At 38.5% G+C, this 24,666-nt stretch overlaps 1 protein-coding gene and 1 non-coding gene across 4 annotated transcripts in view; both read right to left on the bottom strand.

The window, feature by feature from the left end:
- The window catches only part of USP48 (ubiquitin specific peptidase 48), a 73,099-nt gene that overhangs the window by 19,339 nt on the left and 29,094 nt on the right, over positions 1-24,666 (bottom strand). Inside the window, exons 7-15 of one of the 3 annotated variants that reach the window (XM_052659098.1) lie at positions 24,078-24,211; positions 23,381-23,463; positions 18,446-18,625; positions 15,230-15,358; positions 14,396-14,545; positions 10,849-11,046; positions 9,950-10,064; positions 9,281-9,411; positions 5,891-5,962 (exon numbers count right to left, since the gene is read on the bottom strand). In XM_052659098.1, coding sequence (XP_052515058.1) covers positions 5,891-5,962; positions 9,281-9,411; positions 9,950-10,064; positions 10,849-11,046; positions 14,396-14,545; positions 15,230-15,358; positions 18,446-18,625; positions 23,381-23,463; positions 24,078-24,211 — 1,192 coding nt within the window. The remainder of the gene's footprint in view (positions 1-5,890; positions 5,963-9,280; positions 9,412-9,949; positions 10,065-10,848; positions 11,047-14,395; positions 14,546-15,229; positions 15,359-18,445; positions 18,626-23,380; positions 23,464-24,077; positions 24,212-24,666) is intronic. The other 2 variants (XM_052659104.1, XM_052659107.1) reach the window with 2 other exon arrangements.
- On the bottom strand, positions 18,154-18,258 carry LOC128044085 (small nucleolar RNA U13). Its single transcript, XR_008199061.1, has one exon. It is a non-coding gene; the product is annotated as a small nucleolar RNA U13 (small nucleolar RNA).

The raw sequence follows: 24,666 nt of genomic DNA, 5'->3' as shown, positions 1-24,666 counted from the left end.
CTTAATTCTTTGCTTTATATATTTTACATAATAAATAAATCAAGAATCAGTGAAATTAATACACTAAGGGTCACCACAATTGGTGAACAACGAAGCTGGGATATAAAAACCAGATCTGTCTCATCTAAACTCCATAGTTTCTAGTGCCTCAAAATTCATCTTCTTAACTTCCATGCATCACTTCCTCTTAGTGAGCTTTGATTAATCCTAAGAAAAGATTACATTGCTTTAATATATTTACTACTAGAGAAAATAGGTCATAATGTAAAAAATACTTTATTTCTGAAGAGGAGGTTAACAAACTTCCTCTGAGGTTATGAAAACTTACTTTAAAATGCTTACTCTCAGACACAACTATAGAATTTATTATTTTCTTAAAATTTAATTTATTATTTTTTTCTTTTATGGGATTTATTACTATAATTTTACACACTAACTGGATAATCAGGCTTCAATTCAGTACACCTTTATGGCGAAATATAACGCAGCTATAAAAAAGATTAAAGCAGACTTCTATAACTACTTTAAAAGTAATTCCAAGGCAATCACACTTTTCAAAGTGGTTTCTTTTTTATTAAAAGGACCTTTCCTCTGCATATATGTGGTATAAACAAATCTGGTTAAGAAAGGGAGAGAGAATGAAGGAAATAATAATATAAACACATATTTGAAACAGGATTCCACAGGCGCTGGAGTCTACACTGCCTCTCTTTTGGGTAAGGGTGCTTTTACTTTATGACTGGCTATAATGTTGGATGTACATTTCTCAGGTAATTAAAAAAAAATAACTCAAGTTTACTTAAAAAGTCACCAAAGTATTTTAATACACTACAGTCAGAAATTGGTTAATAAAGCGCTTTGCTCTACTCCTAGCTATGCTTCTAAATTTAGGTTCACATCAACATACCATGATTTAATATATCTGGATATTGTTTAACCTAACAATGAACTTTTACTCAAGACATATGAATTTTTAGAAATCAGACTTGTATCCTGGAATATGTAACGCTCTCTTAAATCTTAAGAGAAAGCCAATAAATTAAATTCATTTTGTAAGCAACATCTCTGAATATAAGGATCAAATGAGTCATGAGAGATTTAATTCACCAAACATATCAGGATAATGTAATCCCCAAAGATTCTTCGGGTAAAAATAGAAATCTAGTTAACAATGAGTTTAGATTCTGGATAAATCTCCTCCCTGACAAAATCTAGTTCAAACCCTAATATTTTGGGTCACAGAACATCCAAAGAATTTGCAAAAAAAAAAAAAAAAGATTAATTAAAAAACTGCTCAGCTCCTTAGTAAACAAGTGTAATAAACAACATAAGTTAACAAGGAAGGTTAACTGTTAAATAAACGTAGAATGAAATGGATAAGACAGCCTGATGGATCTGGAATAACCGCAGTAAATGCTGAACTCTGTGACAGCGTAAACTACCTAACAGAATGTAATCCATGATTAGTTCACATAAAATCCGTGATAAATATACACAAGCTTTAGAACATGAAAATTCAAACAAGGATTTCTAGATTAAAATGATGTTTTAAAATGACATTAAAACCACAGTAACAGGGATCTTTACTGAAAGACATAAAATCATAATGAAGGATAAAAAAGAACAGAGGCAATAGCAACAGATTTTATAGGTTAGAAGGTGGATAGACGAGATGCAAGAAAAATGAACTCTAAATCGACAAAAGTCAAGAAGCAAACAGATTTACTACACTACAGAACGGCCCCCACAAACCCAGGAAACTGGGGTACCTGGAAGGGAACGGATTACAGTCTGTTTAAAAGATGGTTAAAATAGATGGGGAAACAGTGTCAGACCTTATTCTAGGGGGTTCCACAATCACTGCAGATGGTGACTGCAGCCATGACATTAAAAGATGCTTACTCCTTGGAAAGAAAGTTATGACCAACCTAGATAGCATATTGGAAAGCAGAGACATTACTTTGCCAACAAAGGTCCGTCTAGTCAAGGCTATGGTTTTTCCTGTGGTCACGTATGGATGTGAGAGCTGGACTGTTAAGAAAGCTGAGCGCCGAAGAATTGATGCTTTTGAACTGTGGTGTTGGAGAAGAATCTTGAGAGTCCCTTGGACTGCAAGGAGATCCAGCCAGTCCATTCTGAAGGAAATCAGTCCTGGGTGTTCTTTGGAAGGATTGATGCTAAAGCTGAAACTCCCAATACTTCGGCCACCTCATGCGAAGAGTTGACTCATTGGAAAAGACTCTGACGCTGGGAGGGATTGAGGGCAGGAGGAGAAGGGGACGATAGAGGAAGAGCTGGCTGGATGGCATCACTGACTCGATGGATGTGAGTTTGAGTGAACTCCGGGAGCTGGTGATGGACAGGGAGGCCTGGCATGCTGCGATTCATGGGGTTGCAAAGAGTCGGACACGACTGAGCAACTGAACTGAACTGAAAATTCTGGCTCCCTCTTCTATACATTTTACAGATACCTGCCCCCCTCTACCCACAAAAGAAGACACAAGCTGCTCTGATGACACAAAACCTCGGGCCTCTGACTGGGGACGCAAAGCAGAGATGTGAGGCAGCGTGCTGAGATGCATGCAGCTAAGTGAAGGCTTCTGTACAGAAGGCAGAGGTTCCAAGCCCTCTTCTCTATAACCCTGAAGTGACAGTCGGCTCTGCGGTTTCCAGGCAGAAGGAAAGACTCTTATGGAGAAATCTGAGCAGCCGGAGAGGAGATAATGAAATTGAGAATTCTGCAGTGAAATAGCCCCGTGGGGACACCAAGCGAGGAAACCTGTGGTCCCTCACACTGCACATATGGGAGGCATCCACAGAGCACCTCACACAGTACATGCGCTGGGACCTGCACAGGGGGAAGTGTCCCAGGGCTGTGAACAGAGATCTTATTAGTTGCCAAAAGTGGAAGGGACAAAAATTGTCTATGAAGGGCTTTGAACAAACAGTACATTGAAAGATCCGTGAAGTCCTTCAAATTTTCAAAGAAAAAGAATTTCTGACGATTACACAACTAGGGGAAAATTAACTATCAAGTATGGTGACCTTTAGCGAACGACCCACCTCTCTATGCCTCAGTCTGCTTATTCATCAGCAGAATCAGTATAATAATAATACAGCAGTAAGTTAATAGCTACACACTTAGAAAACTCCTGGGCACAACACTCAACAAATGCCCAACCATCATCTTACTGCTTGCCGTACTATGAGGACCATGGCCACAGCTCAGAAGCAAGTTTGAATGCAACTCCAGTGAGGGGTGGGTTTTCAGCAAGGTTCCACACTCTGCACCTGAAAACCCTGCTGCCATGGGCGTGGTACACTGAGGGGTGATATCCCCAAAAACAAGAGCTGAGATGATGCTTTTTACACTCGAGATAACTAGGTGCAGCAACCAAATGGCACTGGGTTGCAGATCAAGCTAGATCTAAAAAAAAGCTCATGTACCGTTTCTGACAAGCTGAGGGGCATGGCACAAGTCCTGAAATCACTTTCAGCTCTGCCATGCTTTCTAGTCAAAGCTGTAAAACTGAAATGACAAGATGAGAGAGGTGGGCTGAGAGCAAATGTCAGTGCGCGAGGGAGGAAGACAATCGGTGTTCTGGCACCATTTCACCCTGCTAAGCAGCATCAAGCACGGAAACTTAGTATTTAACTACAGATTCCTCAAGACTCAAAATGGAAGCACTTATGCTGTGTGCAAATCTACAGCAAAAGGCTAAAAAAAAAGAGAGTTGATATGAAAGCATCAGGAGAAAAGCTAATTTATTTCTGGCTGTTCACATCACCTTCCTCCAGGGCTTACTTAATCTGTCTACCACTCCGGGTTACACATCTGCCTTCAAACTTGTGTTCCTACTGTGCTCTAGTAATGCACCAACTGTGTCCGACTCTTTGCCACCTCATGCACTGTAACCTGTCAGGCTCCTCTGTCCATGGAATTCCCCAGGCAAGAGTACTGGAGTGGGTTGCCATTTCTTCCTCCAGGGGATTTTCCAGACCCAGGGAACAAACCTGCATCTCCTGCACAGGCAGGCAGTGAGTTTGTGTCTGGAAAGACAGGCATGGAAATATCACTCATGTGACAATACTAACACCATCACCAAGGAATCTTTATTAACAAAATCACTGATTTAGGGACTTCCCTGGTGGTCCACTGATTAAGACTCTGTGAGTCCAACGCAGGGGGCAAGGATTTGATCCTTGGTCCGGGAACTAAGACTCTGCACGCTGCATAGTGCAGTCAAAAAAGAAAAAATAAGGTGTGAATGAGAGCAAGGGTTAGGCATCAAGTATGGGTTCCTAATGAGGCAATGAAGAACTAAGGAATTGATCAGGACTGACAAGAATTCAGACCATTAATCCCAGTCATAAAAAAAAAAAAAGATGAAATAGGCCCTTCCCTGATGGCGCAGTGGGTCAGAACCCACTGCCAGTGCAGGAGACGTGGGTTCGATCCCTGGTCCGGGAAGATTCCATAAGCCCTGGAGCAACGAAGCCCATTTGTGAAAACTACTGTGCCTGTGATCTAGGGCCCAAGAGCCACAACTACTGAAGCCCGTGTGCCCATAGCCCGTGCTCCCAAGGAGACAAGCCACCGCAATGGGAACCCGAGCACCGCAGTGAAGACCCAGCACAGCCAAACGTGAAGCGGGAAATAAGGCCACTGGTAGCAACACGGACGGACCCAAGGTTATCGTATTAAGGGAAGTCAGACAGATATTGCATGATACCGCTCATATGTGGAATATAAGAAAAAATTACATGAACGAACTTACGTAACAAACAGACACACAGACACAGGAAGTAAAACTTATGGCTACCAAGGGGGAGGGCAGAGGGAGGATAAATAAGGAGATTCAGACCAGCAGATACATGCTACTACACATAAACTGGATAAACTGTAAGCACAGGGAACTATACTCAATGTCTTTTAGTAACCTGTAATGAAAAACCACCTGAAAAAGAATATATATGGGCATGTTCACATATGCAGAACCAGTTTGCTGTGCATATAAAAGTAACACAACGCAATAAATTAACTATACTTCAATTAAAAAAGAGAATTCTGAGTATTCTCAATATGTTAGCACACAACCAGAAATGCCAACAGGGGTTAAGAGATCCACCACTGACATCCGAGTGTCTCTGCGGCCAGTTCTTCCCAGGGGAGGGAGGGAGGGTGAGAGCAAAGAAGGAAGGCAGGGTCAGTGGGGAACTTATTCAGTAGAAGGCTTTGAGAAGGAGATACCTTTCTGGCTTTCAGAGTGCTGACAACGGGAAACCATACGATATATACAAGGAGTCCCTCTCCAAAGGAAAAAAAACAAACAAACTCATTTATTACAAGTGAGCTCTCACTAAAACCAACACACATGAACAAATACACAGGATTAATAAAGATTTGGAAAGCTAAGAGTATATAGAGTACACAGTAGCTAGTCAATCAATGTCTAAGAAACTAAACCAGAAACAGTCCTGAGGAGAATATAAAAATGCTGCCTTCAAAGTGTTCAAATCTGGATAATGACATAGACACAGAAATGGGAAATAACTGAAATCCTCCTTCAAGCTCAGAAAGCCCTTCAATGTGACAAGTGACAAATTTTCCCCTCTAAAATATGGGGAAATTCCATCTTGTATTATTTACAATCTTTCTTGTGAGGAGAAAGGAAAAGGTTTGAGAGGCACTGGCGTGAAGGCAGGCCACAGAAGCTAGCTGCTGAAGAGAGCAAGAGAACAGAACCATCAGGTCACGGCCAGTTCAGAAAGCCACTTACTCTACCATGCCTTCCACGTTAGGGCCTAATCTCTGAGCATGAAATATTGTTAACAAAATATTTATGATATGCTAAACACTAACAAGGGAAGTCTGACACTTTTGGCTTACCATGTGGGCACAGAATGTCTTCATTGAAATTCAGTTCCTCCTCGTCCTCCTTTCTTTCTTCCTTTGATTCATCTAATCAAAAGATATACACATAGTAACTCTTCTAGCTGCTACATTTAAAGTTCAAACGAGCAAAAACACTACTCTACATAGCTTGAAACACAGAAAACTTTAAAACATTCTAAAAATTAGACCCAGCTGATTCTGACACAGTTGAGCTAAGAAGTGTTTCATCTTTCCCTTAAAAGGAAAGAACAATTTCTGAATGGCAGTTTTACTTTTTAAAGATTTGGGTTATGTAAGAAAATATGCCTTTTTTTTCAAAGTGAAAACCAGTTCATCTATCTTCCCATTAATTCTAATCTAGGTACTTAGAATACTGTGTCATAAACCAGGATAATCATATACACGTCATGTTACTTTCATCCATCGATTCTTTAGAGCAACAAGAGAAAGCTTTAGAAGGCTAATGAAATAAAGATTCAACCTTTAATGTTAAATATACATAATTAAAACACTCCTTTCCCTATTACCAGTTCTCTTACAAAGGCTGCTTTTCCTACTTGTCTACACTGTGACAACTGTCAATTTGTAGTTGTGTATACCAGGGAACAGGATTACATAAAGTAAGTCCTAAGCACCAACAGATTAGAATAGTGATCCACGGATTTTCCAGGTTAAGCACATAACACACTTTTGATACACTTAACATATATAAAGAACATTTACTTAAAATTAAGTTAATAAATCTAAATTAAAATTTATTAATTAGTCATTAAAAAGCTCATAAAGAAAAAAAGTTCAAGCGGAAAAAATGGGCAAAAACACATGACCAGGTAACTCTGTCTCCGGTCTGTTTCTCAATCTGGGTCACACAAAGTGAAAATTAGGCAAAGAAGCAGGTACTGCATCTGCATTTAGAAACTAATTGTAAAAAGCTGAAATAAGTTAAATAAATAAATATATACATTCTATATACATATATACACTTTCAATGTATATTCTATATATACATTCAGTATATATTATATACTGAATGTATATTATATATATTGTATACATTTGATTTATATTATATATACACATGCAATGTATATTTTATGTATACACATATATATTCAATGTTAAATATATGCATTCAATGAAATTTAGTCGCTAGATTTTAAAACACTGAATGTCTAAGGAAGATCCACAACTGTGCCAATGGAAACATCATTCTGAAAGCCCACTATTTACAGGGATATCTGGTAGAAAGACTTTGTTACTTCTACCTAGTTTCAAGCTTTTAAAATCTCTGAATGGAGTAAGGGGGAGATGAGAAGCATTTTATTACTCTGAAAGCAACATGAGCATGTTTTTAATCTAGGACACCAAGGCATTTTCTATTATGGCATCAAACTTTAAATGAAGGTTTGCTGGAACCCGAACGCGGACACCAATGTATGAAACAGAAAGGGAATTAGGGACCTAGAGAATAGATGGTGGTTGCCAAAGGGAAGAAAGGCAGGAGAGGGATGGGACTAGGAGTCTGGGATTATCAGACCAAACTTATATATATGAAATGGATAACCAACTAGTTCCTCCTGCTTAGTATAGGGAACTATATTCAACATCCTGTGATAAACCACAATGGAAATAATATGAAAAAGAAATGTTGCATGTGTGTATAGCTGAATCACTTTGCTGCACCCAAGAAACTAACACAACACAGTAAATCAACTATACTTTAATGTAAAAAAAAAAGGAAAGATGAAAGAATACAAGATATTTAATACCCTAGGTCACATGACACATTAAAAGTCATGTTTTCAATCTTTGTTTTTAGTGAAGTAGTTGATGTACAACATTATGGAAGTTTCAAGTAGACAGCATAGTGATAAACGTAAAAGTCATATACCATATATAATTGCTATAACACATTAACTATATTTAAAACTATCTTTTCAAAAACAATACAAAATAAAATTGAAACTAATGTTAATCTCATGAAGTATACAGCACAATAAAATACATAAACCAAAAGAAAAACACTCTTCAAATTTTTAAATATTAAAAAAAAAAAAAGTCAGTTTAAAATTAATAGTGGCTTTGGGCTTCCCTGATAGCTCAGTTGGTAAATAACCCACCTGCAACACGGGAGACCCCGGTTTGATTCCTGGGTTGGAAAGACCCGCTGGAGGAGGGATAGGCTACCCACTCCAGTATTCCTGGGCTTCCCTTGTGGCTCAGCTGGTAAAGAATCCACTTGCAATGTGGGAGACCTGGGTTCGATCCCTGGGTTGGGAAGATCCCCTGGAAAAGGGAAAGGCTACCCACTCTAGTACACTGGCCTGGAGAAGTCCATAGGGTGGCAAAAAGTCAGATAAGACTGAGTCATTTTCACTTTCTAGTGTTTTTACATTCTTAAAACGAAAAAGCAGTGACATGAGAAGTCCCATACCAAATAAAATGATACAAATATTCAAATGCAGTAAATACAGAATAATTCAGTAGAAGGTTAAGAATATTAAAATAATAAAAATATATGTAGGTAAATACTAATATCTAGAGATAAAAGTTACATGAAATAATTTCTTATGGATCACTAATTGTTTCTCTCAATTAATAAACTGTTCAATTTCTATTTTAAAGTTAAAAGGTTTTAATGCCTTAACTTTCCATGATCTTATAATATTCTGATTACAAAACTGAACTGAGTCATTGACTGACATGAATATCTTTTCCTATTTACAAGCATAACTTCAGAAATCTTCAAAGAATTTAAAAGTAAAATGCTACTCAAAACCTGCCTTTTCTCCTGGATGAAAAATGCAGAAGTTCAAGGTCATTCACTCAACAAACTCAGTCTTTCAGTATGGCTAATAAGCTATACATTGAGCAATTTGCAACAAACAGACTTTTCTTAAAAACTTCAGCTGGAGCAAAATTTAAAATAATTTTTCTTGGGACTAATTAGAGAGACCCAAAGCCCAAAGCAGGTCAGGTTATGAGAAATGCCCCTTGCTCACTTTCAATAGCTTACAAATCTTTTATTTGTTCTGAGACATTTTTGAGCACTTTAGGCATTACACGGAAGGAATTAAAACAATTTTGAAGGTGTGTAAGTGTTAGTCGCTCAGTCGTGTCTGACTCTTTGCGACCCCATGGACTATATAGTCCACCAGGCTCCTCTGTCCATGGGATTCTCCAGGCAAGAATACTGGTGTGGGTAGCCATTCCCTTCTCCAGGGGATCTTTCCAACCCAGGGATCAAACCCAGGTCACCTGTATTGCAGGCATATTCTTTACTGTCATCAGGGAAGCCCCCAAACAATTTTACCACAAACAAGTGCTTACAATTGTGGTATAATTCACAGCCACCTACAAACAGGTTTTATTGATAAATATTACCTTTATTTAAGGTGTTGCCATTCATTTTCCCATTGCTTTGGTCTGCATCGCCATCTTGCTCATCAAGCTGTTCAAGAGCCAGCTGGCGCCAACTGCGTAAGGAGGACTTCCCCACCCAAAATCCATCATTGCTGTGGAATAAAGAGAGAATGCAAAACTATGCAAGCAACATTCTTAATATCCTTCTCCCTCCTTTCCTTATAAAGATCATAACAAAACTGAATCAAAAGTTCAATATCTGCTTCTGTGCATTTATGCTTTCTTAACCTATTTTGGCCATTTTTACTCCTCACTACGAAACTGCAGGTAGTCAGACGTGCAGTTTGTTAACATTCTTACTTCAGCCTCTCTCAAGGGGACACCCTAAGGCCTGCTAGAATGGTTTTCCAACATCAGCATTTCCCGATTCCTGGACACAGGCACACCCGGCCTCGGGTTGTTTAAGCCTCAGATCCACATCTCTGCTTCCACCTTTATAGTGGATGGAATACAGCCGGGGGGCTGCCACTCAGCTCTATCTTTGCCTCAGTGGCGATCACTGCAAAATTTAATCTGACATGGCTAATCACTCATTACCTTCTTTCTTCCGAAGATCCCAAGTCTCTATTATTCATAAATAAGCTACTTGGTTTTTTAGCCTATGAAACAATATACACCATGTTAACATACCTCTTTACTGTTGCTTTAAGCAGATTATTTACAGTTTTATAATCTTCGTTCAGTTGGTTCTTCAGACGCAACACACGACAGCGTTCTACTACACATTCCTTACACAGGGCTTTCACTGAGACAGAGGAAACGAAAGAAAAGACTGTATTCACAGACAGATTTTCTGTGATGAAAATGTTTTCAGCACTTCATGAAGCAATGAAGAATTTTAACCCAAAGTCACTAATGCTGACAATTCAGCAAACTGGTATACGTCCTAAATTATTTTGGTGACATAAACATCAAGACAGCAATGGGGCTATCCTGCGTAAGGAACCATTGGTAATAAAACGTTATAATGTGCTTTGACTGTCGGTGCCACAAAGTAAAACCTTTTACAAGATTTTGATGCAAGTTCTGCCAGACCGTCATCAAATAATAGAGGCTGTGAAAGAGAGGAGAGTGATCAATGTATCCGACAACTCTAAACGCCATGTTCATTGTTTAAGCCCTTCATGTGGGTATCACAGACCAATACTGTGAAGGGTACTGAATAAAATAACGAAACACTACTAGATGGCTTTCTCAAATGTATCCTATTTTGTCTGCTTTGTCAGAAAACAAAACAAAGCTGAATAAGCAGTATCGGTTTCTTTTCTAATGTTGTAAATATACCACGTATAATGCTTCTTAACTTCTACTTGAGGTAGCAGTTCCTTTTTGCAAAGTACATGAAAGATGAGGTCTAAGCACAATCTGAGTCAAATGATCATGGAGACCATATGAGGAGCAGTGACGTTCCCACATGCCACAACTGAGACTCAGCACCGAAAATAAACAAACACTTAAAAAAAAAGATCATATGATGATGACTTAATGCAGCACTCCTTTTTTAAAGCAGAGAAGACAGCTTGAATTACCAGTTAGTCTTGGTCCTCCTCCGTATCTACTGTAGAAAATGTCAGCCGCATATTCAGATATTCTCTTCATAATCGATATTTTATCGGGATGAAGCTTGTCGTGGGAACACAGGCAAGCATGATTATCAATAGGCTTGGTAGGCGTTGACTCATCCAACCACTTCTGCAGCCACTCAAGAGAGACGAATTCATAGGGCTCTGAAGAAGAAAGCAAGGGAAAGAGTCTATGTATTTTTACAGCCTTTTGACGGAATGACACATTCATTTTCCTCAAAAGGCAACGCAAACTCTTTCCAAAGTTAGCAGAACCAAGAAGACTCATTGTTCAGGGAAGATGTCTGATGAGTACAGCACAAAGCACCATTTAACTACCACTCAACTGAGTTCCAGGAGCTGTGCACACTGCCCTGTAAGATCGGCTGGTATTATTAACCACATTCTACAAAAGAGGCTTCCACAGAGAGAAGTGTCTTGCTTGATAGCACAGCAGAGCTCTGATCAGGACACCCAAGCTTGGTGACAAGCCACACTCGAAGCTAGCTCGCAAATCACATAGCCTCACTCCCATAGTGATTTTCACAAATATTTATCATCCATGTGTGATACACAACTGAAAGTTAAAATGAGAAGTCTGACTAGGTCTTAAATTAAAAAATTAACCTCACTCAGCTACAACCGCACAAGTCCGTTTCAACACCGGAACTTTTCTTCATCCAAGATGATACTGACATTGATTAAAAGGTAGTTGATTTCCCCACACAAATCAATATTATGTATTTTAAGAAATTAAGCTATGTTAAGCAACTTCTAGGATGAAGTGCACCAGAGTCAAATGTATGGATTCCAAAGTTGGAAAAATTAAGATACAGCCAGACACCTCAAGATGAGTTTTAATTTGGGAAAACACAGCCCCAGAGTTCCATAAAAGCCAAAATTAAAGATAAAGGGCCAGCTTTGATTACTTACAAAGATCTCCAGTGAGTCCCAGCATAAAACATAGAAGAAAACATACAGAGGTTGAATTTATATATTTGTATTATGATACTATTTCTGATGAGATCTGAGGGATAGACAATTCAACTCAAAAGCCCATTTTGACCAATTTCATACTTCCCTGAAATTTACAAGTCTGAAAACTAACTTCCACTTTAAGTTCAGTGTAAAACATTTCAATTTTTACAAAAACAAAATTGGATCCCTTATTTGTGCTAAAACTGTATATCATAAACTGAGAGCCTCGCAACTGATTGGTCAGCTCTGACATAGCTGCAGAGGAAGAGCCCGGGACCACAAGCTGAGTCCAAGTTCTGCCACCAAGAAACTGAACTTGAGCAAGTCACTTGAACTCTCTATGCTTCAGATCTTTTACTTGTAAAATGAAGGTAATAATACCTGCCTTCCACCTACCTCACAGGGATGTTGCTGAATGTAAAAGATAAGATATGTGAAGCATTTTGAGCTTTGTTGGAGGAAAAGAGATACAGAAAAGTTAATCGTATATTTGCACAATTATATAAAAGTGGAGACCTTAAGACTCAGGACAGGTAACATGACTGGGGCATTTTACACTACATAATGGTAATGAATGATCTCTACCCAAAAGAGCAAAAAAGTCTTAGCATAGCTAATCTTTTCCCAAGGAGAGTTCCCATAGGTTAAACTTTAAGGCTATCAATATAAGATATGAAGATCAGAAAAACCTTGAAAGAGCTGTATCAATTTCTATCAAGAGTCTCCTTAACAACTGGGGTCTCCACTAAACAAACACTCCTGGCAGTTTCTCAAAGATGTTCTCTATTATTGGGATTCCAAAGCATGGATAATCAACTAACAAACAGGAGGAAGAACTCTGTCAAGTTGGGATAACACACTGTATAAAAATCTCAGCATCTGATGAAGTGAGAAAACTATCAAAATATTTACCAAAGGAAAATGTATACTATGCTTCAAGGTTATTTATATGCAGTTTTAAATGCCTGGATTTTAAACAGGAACTTTTCTTTCGAAAAGGGATGACGTCTAGAAAGACCATGGCATCAAAAATATCTGAAAGAACTTACCTAGAGATAATTTAGGATAATTAAAAAATAATTTATTTCAATTTAAATAAAAAGGGCCAAAAGTGTTCTGGTTCCTGGTGAGGTTCATATTTTATAGTAAATGACCCTTCTTTTAATATATTCACAAAGATTTAGGAAAAAAAGTAAGATTTGATTGGCAGCACAAAACCACAGTCGTTAATTTTGAGATCGACAATATTTTAGGAAAACATGGACTTTCTACCACGTATGGTTACTGTAAATATGAAAAATAATAAGCGCATAACGCGAATGCTGATGACATATATACATACTCCGAGAGCATGAGTACAGGTTCTTATAGGTGGAATGAAAACAGCCAAGAGCACAGTGTAGATTTGAAACATAACATCTTTGGACCACGAGGTTTTAAAGCGTGTCTCAAAAATAGCATTCTAGTTTATAGACCCAGAAAGTCCTTTCTCCTGTCCTGTGAATCCAGGAAGCTATCAACAAAGTCCAGAAAATAGATTTTGAGGTACCAATTCCTTTCAATAAATTCAGAGATCTTAATTACATGTTCACTTCCAAACTATTTCCAATAAAATTAAGGTCAGTCTAGTTCTTTACGATAATCCCAACTCTTGAAACAGAGTGAGAATAACAAATTACAAAGAAAGCTGAGAGTCAAATTAAGGTACAGTTCAGACAGAACTTTTGAGAGATATTTTTACAGATGTAGCAACTGATGTTCATTTTTTGCTTAAAGTTATACCAGTAATGGAAAACTGAGATATCAAAACAACAAAACCACAAGTACAATTATGCTTGAGTATTTATTCTCTAAAATTAGTAAAACTGTCTCTTTTTTAAGTAGGAGTTGGATATGGGGAATTGCCTATGAAATGACAGAAAACATATTATTACAAATGGCATACCAGCCTTAAAAAGTTGAGGTTCCCTTTATGAGGCATTAGATAAACTTGAATAAACATACAGAGTAAAAGAATCAGCTGGACTGTGTGGGATAATTGTTAAGAAATTAGATGTCAGCAGAAAGCTTTCCTATTCTTAGACTATTTGATATTCAATTTCAGAATAATCTAACAGTATCATAAAAAGAGCGCTCATATAAAAGAATGCCTGTTAATACTGCTGGCGCACAAAGCATGCAAGGAAACAGACTAGGCAAGTTGCTTCCACTGTAGCCTGATCAGATTTTTTCTTTTAAAAATAAGCTCATGTCTCACAAATTAGAAATACCTGTAAGAGTTATATACGCAGAGTCCTGACCTAAACCTCATAATTTATTAAGAGCTTCCCATTTTTAAAAGTACATGATAAGAATTATACGGAATGCTATACATTAAGTTAACGCTGGTTTACATAGTAAGTGTATAGGGCATAAGCTGGCATTAATGGGTTATAAATAAGGAAGGGCAGGGGAACGTTTGTTCATATACATTTGCGGACATAAAAGAAACAAGGCACTTAATGGCAACAGAGCTGTCCCAGAATATCTTACAGACCAGCTCCAGCAGGTAACCTTTGGTACAGCTCCTTAACTTCTTCATGCTTTGCTTTTCCTTTATCCACACTCTGCTTACGCATCTCGGCCATTTCCACACACCACTCCTCAAATTTGGAATTATCTCGATCCACCAGCTCCTGAAGAAAGGCTACTCAGAACAGAAAAGACAGAAAAACCTTTATGCTGTTTTCCAAAGACCAAGAACCGTGCCGAACTCTAAATTACAGCAAACACTGGCTGAGATTTTGGCAGCAACTTCATACTGCGGTTGCCCTCCAACCTGCAGGCAGAAGCAAAGCTGAAGACAGCCCCTAATAATACCAGGGGGTTCCTCGACCTGGTTCTCCATAATATCAGCCAACTGGAAACATCCAATGGCTCAGAAACACCATTCACAACAAATGGTGCCACGGAGCACAGCACAGGATTAGGTAAGATGGCAACTAAAGACTGCCTTCAGGCAAGCAGTGGCTTTTCCTTTTTAAAAAAAAATTAAACCTAGAAGATTTATAAGTGGCTAAAACCACAACTGTTTTACAAGCTGAACAAAACAGAATGGAACTGCTCTTTAAATTCGTCTTTATTATCCACAGGCATTTCTTTAATTGCTTTTGTTTTTCTTTAGGGAGGTCCGTGGAATAGCTCTGTGAAAGCCTTCTTTATTTTAAAAATTCATCACTTTAAATCAAATTCATGATTATATGCACTTTTACCACTTACCATATACACAGTCAACCTATCATAATAGATAAAAGTCACCTGTTCTAATCATTGGTCTTGGAGCAAGGCATTCAAAAATCTTTGCCTTAAGTAATACTGAAAAATTGCGTACCTGGTACCTGAATAGTCGTGCTGGGTCTTTCTTGAGTTTGTAGTCTATAAACCAACATGTATGCATTTCGAGAACAGTGAGTTCCTTTGCCACACTTAGGTTTACGTGTCTGGGACTTGGAAGGTTCTGCTGAGGTAAGAGAAATCAAAAGATGATTAAATTAGAATTCCTATCATTTGTTCATTCTTTTGTAGGGTAGGGAAAGCGGTGGGGATGGTGGTGGTCATAGATAACAATTCCTAAAATACAAACTAAAGATACGTTGAAAGGCAATGTAAATTTTTCAGGCTGGATATGTTTTTGAATGTTTATTAACCCCCAATGCCTGCCATATTCCATTTTTAAAAGCTGCAAAGAAGGTACTGTTTTTCACAATGACTAACCTGAACCAAATATATAGATTTTATATTCCTGTTGGTCTTAAATTACAAAAATAAATCTAGGCTTAATTGCACAAAGAAATAAAATGAAATGTTTCCTCCCCGCTCCCCAAATGAAATGAAATTCTAAGATGAGCCACTAACCTCTATGAATTCAGAAGGAGAAAACGTTAGTGTTTTACATGGCATGTATATCACATGAAGGTGACCTTCAAATTGAGTCTGACTATCCCAGGGTAACTTTCTAATGGGGAGGAGGGCATGGGCAGTTCTGAGGAAATCAAGAACCAGACCCTCAACTGCCAGTGTACTTTTCTAAAATTGCTGAGGTTCCACTGATGGTTTCCACTTCTCCTTTCAGTCATGTCTCCCACTTGACAAAAGAAAGATATAAGCTCCTATCCTGGGACAAGTCTTATCTCATTAAAAGATTTATTCACAGTAAAATTCTGTTGCGTTCAATCCTTTTAAAACCTGTATTGGTTTTATGGAATATATAGGAATATTTATTTAAAATGAAAAAAAAAAAAAAAAAACTCAGAACACTTTCTAACTTTTTGGAGCTTTACAGTTATAGAAAACTTATTATATTCCATCATAACAAAATTCTCTAGGGTCAGTGTATGGAAACACTAGTTTAGGACAAAGAGGAAATATTTAAAAAAAATACTGTCATTAAAAAAATATTAGTTCATGTAACTTTGAAAAGAATGATGGCGATGTATGGAATCTCTATGTTACATAATTTCATTTGGATACAAGAGTAATAATGCTGCAGTTTGTTTCAGTATTTATAATTTGTCAGAAGTTACACTATTGGGAGCTACTTAAATATACAATGAAAAATCCTGGATTTTAAAAGTGTGCAGTGAAACACAAAAGTTGTTCAATATTTCTCAGAGAATCAGGAGCAAAAAAGCTTAAAGACTACAGTAGTAGGAAATTAAAAATTTCAGCATGTAAAAGGAAAAGCTGTTGGTCATTTCTAACTAAAAACTATTAAGATTTAAGATGTTCATTAACTTGTGTAAGGTGGAATATAAAATGATTCATAAACGTTCACAAGAGAATATACGAATGAATGACTAATGGAATTTAATAAGGATTTTCTATTTTTGATAAAACAGATAAAAGCAGCAATGTAAGCTGCATATAATGAGGCATTAAAATACTGGACTGGGATCCTAACAGGTAAAGTCTCTTCCTCTTGAAATGTTCTAAAATTTGAGACTACCTATATGGAGAGCCTTAACAATGCTTTTAATCCTACGATTTTCTTACTAAAAATCAAACAGATCAAAAAAACTTGGTAAAGAATCGTTAAATAAAACTAAAGTTTAATTATTCACAATTTAAAGCTAAATGTCAATTTTGTTCCTATTATCACAATAAGAAAAAATATAAGCAAATGTTGCTTAAGAGCCTGAGTATTACGTAGGTAAAGTGGGAGCGCCATTGCTATATATCTAAAATGTGACTTAAAATTAGAAAATACTTGTAGCATCACACCTGGGTGGAGCACTACTCACCCCTCCCACTTTCACTTTTCAAGCTCTATGGAGGTACAACTGATGAACAAAAATAGTGTACAGAAAATGAAAAGAAAATCTTCCTTCAAATTACAATATAGCCACTACATGAGTACCTGCAGCAAAATTCCCTATGCCTTCCTTGAAAGCCAATGTCCACTGCCATGGTCCTCCACTTGGGCAAGTGGTATTGATCCTTCATAAAGGACAGTGGCGGGAGACACCCACCTATTCCCATTCCTTTTCCCTTTTTGCATCTCATAGTCCAAGTGACAAACAGTAAGAAAGTGATTAAAACTTCAGCCAAGATGGCTCCTATCGGAAGAACTGTCCACTCCATTAGACAATAAACGGGTACTTAGCCCACAAAAACCAAGGTGATGAGAACTATATACTAGAAACTATTTCAGGAAGCACCCTTTATAGCACACCTCATTACCATGAAACAATAAGCAGCGTAATCCCCACAGAGGCATGGCTCCACACTCTAGGGTTGGGGTAAGATACTTAACAGTGAAGGGGAGATGCTGTTCAGAGAACAAAGTTCCCCTACTATTACTTCTCAAAAATATATGTCCTGACCCAGAGAAATACATAGTCCCAATCCTACTATATTAAATCTACTGCTGCTACTGCTGCTGCTAAGTCGCTTCAGTCGTGTCCGACTCTGTGCGACCCCACAGACAGGAGCCCACCAGGCTCCCCCATCCCTGGGATTCTCCAGGCAAGAACACTGGAGTGGGTTGCCATTTCCTTCTCCAATGCGTGAAAGTGAAAAGTGAAAGGGAAGTCACTTCAGTCGTGTCCGACTCTGTGCGACCCCATAGACGGAAGCCCACCAGGCTCCTCCGTCCATGGGATTTTCTCATAGTTTTTAGCTTAATACTTACACCTTCTTTCCTAGCTGCCCACAATTAATCTGTTAATTGAAAATGAAACATACGCCTTCAGACTGCTAAAAACAGGACAGTATGGAACCATCCCTGGAGCAAAATCACCTTTTTCTTTTTTGTCACGTCAGATGGGTAATGTGCCGGTGTCTTGACAAGGTGTGGAGGGAGGCACAAATCACGCAATAGCGCGAACACCCAACCGTCACCCTCATGAACTACAAAAGGATCCAAAATCACTTTTGAAAGAAAAATCCAAGCATTGCTAAGAAAGTTCAGAGATTTCACGTGTTTAAGAAATGAAAATAGCATTGATAGTCCATAACAATCTTGGGCCATAATAATTTCTCACAGACATTTTTGTTTAAAAAAAGAAAATTATATTTTAAAAGGGCACTCACAACTTAAAGGTTTTACCTAGATCTTCCTCAATCCCTAGTTGTAATTTCTTCCCCTCCATCTTTTCTATGTCTTCATCATTAAACTTATACCATTCGCCAGACTGTGGATCTTTCACATGGGCAATGTAGTGGCCAGAATAAGCACTCACTCCTCTGTGTATGAGGACCGCGCTGAGTTCATACACATAGGACCCACCTAGGGAAGGAGAAGGGGAAAAAGTTAAAGAAATTTTAGATGACATTATTTCTTCTTATATCCTGAGCCTGCACTGTAATGATTACAATTCTTTACGCATCCAGTTGAACCCCAAACATGTCACCTTAGATTTAAAAAATTTAGTCTCATAAAATAACGTGGCAGTCATTGTTTTTATCACCTCTCTCTGTCAACTCTCTATTCCCTCTGCAATATGTACAGATGCAAAACTACAGCATTCTGTGCACTTAGGGTCACGAAGTTATCCTGCAGTACACTTCCCCTCACGCACCAACGGACTGAGCCGTGTGCTCACCAAGAATCAGACTGGTCATATTTTCTAACTTCTTACAGAAATTAACTACACACAAACTAGTAAGATTTGAATGCAAAATCGAAAAGCTATTACTTCTAGGAAAAAAAGAGAATTTTTTTAAAAATTAGATATATCATTAAAGAAAAGTGCTTTCAAAATAGGTGTAGATAAGGGAATTCCCCGGCGGTCCAGTGGTTAGGACTCTGCGCTCTCACTGCCAGAGGTGAGGTTTGGATCACTGGTCAGGGCACGGAGGTCCCACAAGCCATGGGGCAGCTGAGCTCACGTGTGCCACAACCACAGAGCCCATGCCCCACGACAGCGCCCCAGCGCAACGCCCCCCCAAAGCCCTGAAATAACCCATGGAACTAGTCGTGGATGTCTCCACTAAAAGTAAACTGGCCAGGTTCTTACAGCATGAGTGAGCAAGGGAGCCTTAAGCACTGAACTTGATCTGCAATGATACCTAACCCGTAGGGACCCGGGGAGCCTGGCAGAAAGAAACCTAAGGTCTCTCTTGAGGAGGTGGCTTCATCTCAGCCCTAAGTGAATCTCCACAAAAAATTTTACAGGGACTTCCCTGTTGGTCCAATGGTTAAGACTCTGCTTCCACTGTGGGGGTGGGGGCTTGGGGGGGAGGGGATGCACGCTCAGATTCAACCCCTGGTGGGGGAACAAAGATCCCACATGTCACACAGTGCCAAGAGTAAAAAACAAAAGTACCATAAAAAGTTTTCCAGAGATAACCACGTACAGAAGACCTGGTAACATTAAAATAACCAAATGGGACAGCAAAAAGAAACTTACATAATACTCCAACAATGTCAGTCATGGATTATAAAATTAGGCTTCTGTGTTTAGAGAAATGAGCAACTTGAAAATACAGGCAAGTGACAGGACACTTTAATAAAAGTGGTGCAAATTTTAATTAGAGAAACTTAAGAGTGTAAATTAACAAGAGTGTAAACAGATTAACTGATCCAGTTAAAAGAACAAATTATTTAACTAGGTTTTGTTCATAAAAACTTGGAATTCTTCAGAATACAGACAGACACACCGATGATGTTTTTCTCCAGCCACCAATAGCCCAGATGAACAAGCAGAGGAGGCAGACTGAGATTAAACAATGGGTTAGGCTTCACCTGGCAATATCCCAGGAGGCAGAGCTACACTGTAACTACTACACTATAGTATACGACACTAGAACGACACTATAATGTTTAGGGGTGCAAGTTTATACAGCAAAATGCTAAAGCCAACACACAGAAAAAGTAGTGACTGCCAGCAACTCAGACTAACGGCTCTATTTCAGGAGGAAGGAGACTGCACCCAGGCGGGTCACACAGGAAGCTTTGGAGTGGGTGGTACTCAGGAAGATATTCACTTTGTGATAATTCTCTGAACCGTTTATTTCTGTATTTTTATTTTTATGGATGTCTTCTATTTTATCATTTTTAAAAGAAGAGGAAAATAGAGTGGAACAAAATATACGGTATTTATAGAAAGACAGGTAGGTTATGACCTTCAGAAGGGCTGAGGGAGGGTGGAAGGCAAAATCACTGAAGGAGAGAAGTCGTTATCAGGTCAGCTGAAGACTGTCTACAACAGTGGCACCTAGCAGTATCCTCAAGTTATTAATGAAGACAATAAATCACAGAAGTATTAGCAGTAACTATGACTATTACCAATAGATACAAGTTTTTATTATCACATTATCACTGTTGCAGATAACCTGAAAGAGTACAGAATTAAAATTCCAACTTTATGAAAATCCTTACGCTGTGGGTTTCTCAAGCAAACAATTTAAAAGATCATTTATTCCTTCCGAGTTTTTTTGTATGGTATGAGAACAGAAAAGGCACTGATGTTTGTCTGGTATATCTATTCCCATTTAAAGGGCTTCTCTGGTAGCTCAGCTGGTAAAGAATCCACCTGCAATGCAGGAGATCCTGGTTTGACTCCTGGGTCAGGAAGATGCGCTGGAGAAGGGATAGCCTACCCACTCCAGTATTCTTGGGCTTCCCTTGTGGCTCAGCTGGTAGAGAATCCGCCTGCAATGTGGGAGACCTGGTTCGATCCCTGGGTTGGGAAGATCCCCTGAAAAAGGGAAAAGCTACCCACTCCAGTATTGTGGCCTTCAGAGTTCCATGGACTATACAGTCCATGGGGTTGCAAAGAGTCAGACATGACTGAGCGACTCTGACTTCACTTCTATTACGGTATTACAAATCTGTCTTACTATTTTGATAACTACATTTAAGTGGCAAAAGTCTATGAATTTTATTTAGACTTCATGTTGTCTATAGGGATATTAAAATCCCCAAGTAATATGGCAGGAGTTAAGTTAGTAAGCTGCTAAATATTCAAGGTATGAGAATCCCTCAGTCTACACATCTGTGTATCTGCAGGTTCACTATTTAAAAAAATAAATTCTCCTTTTAAAAACAGATCACCTTTTTAGATCTATCTTTTCTGTTTTGTGTGGATATACGTGTGCTGACACATAGGAATAAGAATACAGAAAAAAAAAGAATACGAAAGTGGAAGCGTTATTCTTTACGATATGAATTGGGAAAAAAATATATAATAAATTGAATCATGATAAAAACTACTCGAAATCATACACTGGAGTCAAGGAAAGGAATAATATGGGAATTCCCTGACAGTCCAGTGGTTAGGATTCAGAGCTTTCACTGTGAGGGAACTAAGGTCCTGCAAGCAGCAAGGGAAAAAAAAAAAGGGGGTGAAAGGAATAATCTGTACATTTCCTATATTCCTAACCCCCAAGAAACCACTAAGTAACCAGGCTTCTCTAATTTCTAATAACTGACTATGCAAAGGAGGCAGGAAGCAAACTACTATAGGCAGTGAACGACTGTGAAGTTCACTCAACCAGGCAAGCGTAACAGTAACACAGCACCGGGCGCAGCAGCTTTCCTCCCCCAGCTGTGAGTGTGGCGTGGGGGCAGCGCGGGGGCGGGCCTCCAGCGCGGCTCTCGGGCTTTCTCTGGCTGTGGCGGGCGGGGGCTGCTCTTGGTGTGCCGGCTTCTCACGGCAGTGGCGCTCTTGTGGAGCGTGAGTTCTGGGCACACAAGCTTCAGGAGTTGTGGTACATAGGCTTGGCTGCTCCACAACATGTGGGATCTTCCCAGACCCGGGATCTAACTGATATCCCTTGTATTGCAAGGCGGATTCTTAACCACTGGACCACCAGGGAAACCCCACAGGTATACATTTTAACCTCCCCTATACTGATTAGAGAGTACCATGCATTTAAGGCTTAAATATCACTTCCCCACCTTCCCAATCATTGCTTTGGAAGGTTTTAGATTATGGCTTGGCACCAGAACTGTTTTATGGAGACAGAGGTTATGATATAATCTCTGTATTAAAAATTTCATGAACATTAATGTCAATCTTAAAAGAGAAGTAAAACGGTCCATCTAGTAAGGGCAGAAGAGAAACAAAGGGCAAGATGCTTCTTTTCTCTAACAAGGATCATCCTGTTTAGTAAGATGACGACTACCAAAGAAGAAAGTAATTACGTTACAGCATAAATACTGCAACCAGGCCATCTAACGTTTCTGATAAAATCTTTTTTAGAACCATGAATGGAGGCAACGTGGAGACCCTTAATTTTATGAGGAATTACAGATATAGTAGTGAGGCTAACAAAGGTTTACTTTGCCAACAAAGGTCCGTGTAGTCAAGGCTATGGTTTTTCCAGGAGTCATGCACGGATGTGAGAGTTGGACTATAAAGAAGGCTGAGCGCCGAAGAATTGATGCTTTTGAACTGTGGTTGGAGAAGACTCTTGAGAGTCCCTTGGACTGCAAGGAGATCCAACCAGTCCATCCTAAAGGAGATCAGTCCTGGGTGTTCACTGGAAGGACTGATGTTGAAACTGAAACTGCAATACTTTGGTCACCTGATGCGACAAACCGACTCATTGGAAAAGACCCTGATGCTGGGAAAGATTGAAGGCGGGAGGAGAAGGGGACGACGGGATGACATGGTTGGATGGCATCACTGACTCGATGGACGTGAATCTGAGTGAACTCTGGGAGCTGGTGACGGACAGGGAGGCCTGGCGTGCTGCAGTCCATGGGGTCACAAAGAGTCGGACACGACTGAGTGACTGAACTGAACTGAACTGAAATGAGGCTAAGGCAACAAGAGTGAGTTCAGGAATAGCGAAGGAATTTATTCTTTATTCTTTTATATCCTTAATTATATAGATATTGATGAACCATCTAATCTTTGTTATGTACTCACTTATAGAAAATAAAAATAACCTTTCAACTCACCTAAAAGGCCTTTGTTCTCAGAGACTGGCAAATAAAATTTAGTGGTGAACTCCTATTCTGAGCTCAACGCAAGTGGATCACAAGTTACAGTCTCTGAGCGCTGTAATTATCACTGCTTGGTAAAAATATTACCTTTGTGTTCCACATACGGCTCCATATCCAAAATTTCTGAGAAGCCAATGTAGGTATTCAGCTTTTTCTTATGTCCAGTTTGCCTAACCAAGAAGAAAGCTAATTGTAATTATATTTAAAACAACCATAAAACAATGTGTCAGTTCTACTGGCTTCTTTAAATAAACTGGGGAGTAGCTAGGTAGATTTCTTTTTACAGTCTTGCTCAAAACATGTCATTGAATTGGACAATAAATAATCAACAAGCTAAAAAGTATGAATTTAAAGAGCTAATTCCAAACAGCACATTTCCAGATATTTAATTTTAATACAAAAGAAAACATACATGTTCCAGCTATATAGAAGAAATGCACATGTTAAAAAAAAATCGTCTGATTTTAATTATAAAAGATCTATTTCCATGGGAATGGGGGTTGCACTGTTGTGAATAGAAAATTTACTCAACTTCTTATACAATAATATAAAATATTAAGGTAACTGATAAATGTCTGCTTTTCCTTTGCAGTTTTCAGTAATTTTACAGAAAAATAAGGATTCTCTACTTTTCTAGTTTTTAATTATGACAGGCTCCATCTATAACTTTCATCCCAAAATCCAAGGTTTCAAATTAAAAGCATTTTACTATCATATCTATGGTAAAATCTGTACGTATCAGTCCACAGTGAGCAGCTAAACACTACGACTCGCACATATTTACCTGTCAAAGACAAAACGCATTAGCTGCAAGTTCAGAGTGCAAGGAAGACTAAGGAGTCGGATCTTCCTTGTTGCATTCTGTTTGCTTTGACAGTTTTCACAAAAGTATCGATTGTCTCCTTCTAACTTTTCTTCCTAATCAGGAATAAGGCACATTAGTTTAAAAAAAAAAAAAAAGATTTTTTTAATGATCAAAACTCTGATGCAAATTACAATTTCACTTCAGCTAACAGTTTTTACTCAAGCTGTTAAGATCAAGTCATTATAAATAATGAAGGACACACAAGATTAAGTTAGATTAACAATGACATTATTAACTTGTATACAATGATTTAAAACTGATGTTTCTTTCTGAAATGTATGATTTTAAAAATGCTTGGGTTTTAGGTCTTTTTTTCCTGATAATGCCATTGCTGGGAATTGAAGGAAATAGGTTTAAAAAAGAAATCATATGTACTTTAATGCAGCAAAATTAATTTTAAAACAGTGAAAATGGTTGGAAAATACCTACGGGCACCAAATATGAAACTGTATATGCAAATTTCACATGCACACACAGTTAAAATTACTAAACCGCATTCATGACACAA

This window comes from Budorcas taxicolor, chromosome 2 (assembly GCF_023091745.1).
Source record: "Budorcas taxicolor isolate Tak-1 chromosome 2, Takin1.1, whole genome shotgun sequence".
NCBI classification, from domain to species: Eukaryota; Metazoa; Chordata; class Mammalia; order Artiodactyla; family Bovidae; genus Budorcas; species Budorcas taxicolor.
Note: the sequence above shows the minus strand (reverse complement) of the source record. Positions and strands in the feature narration are given on the sequence as shown.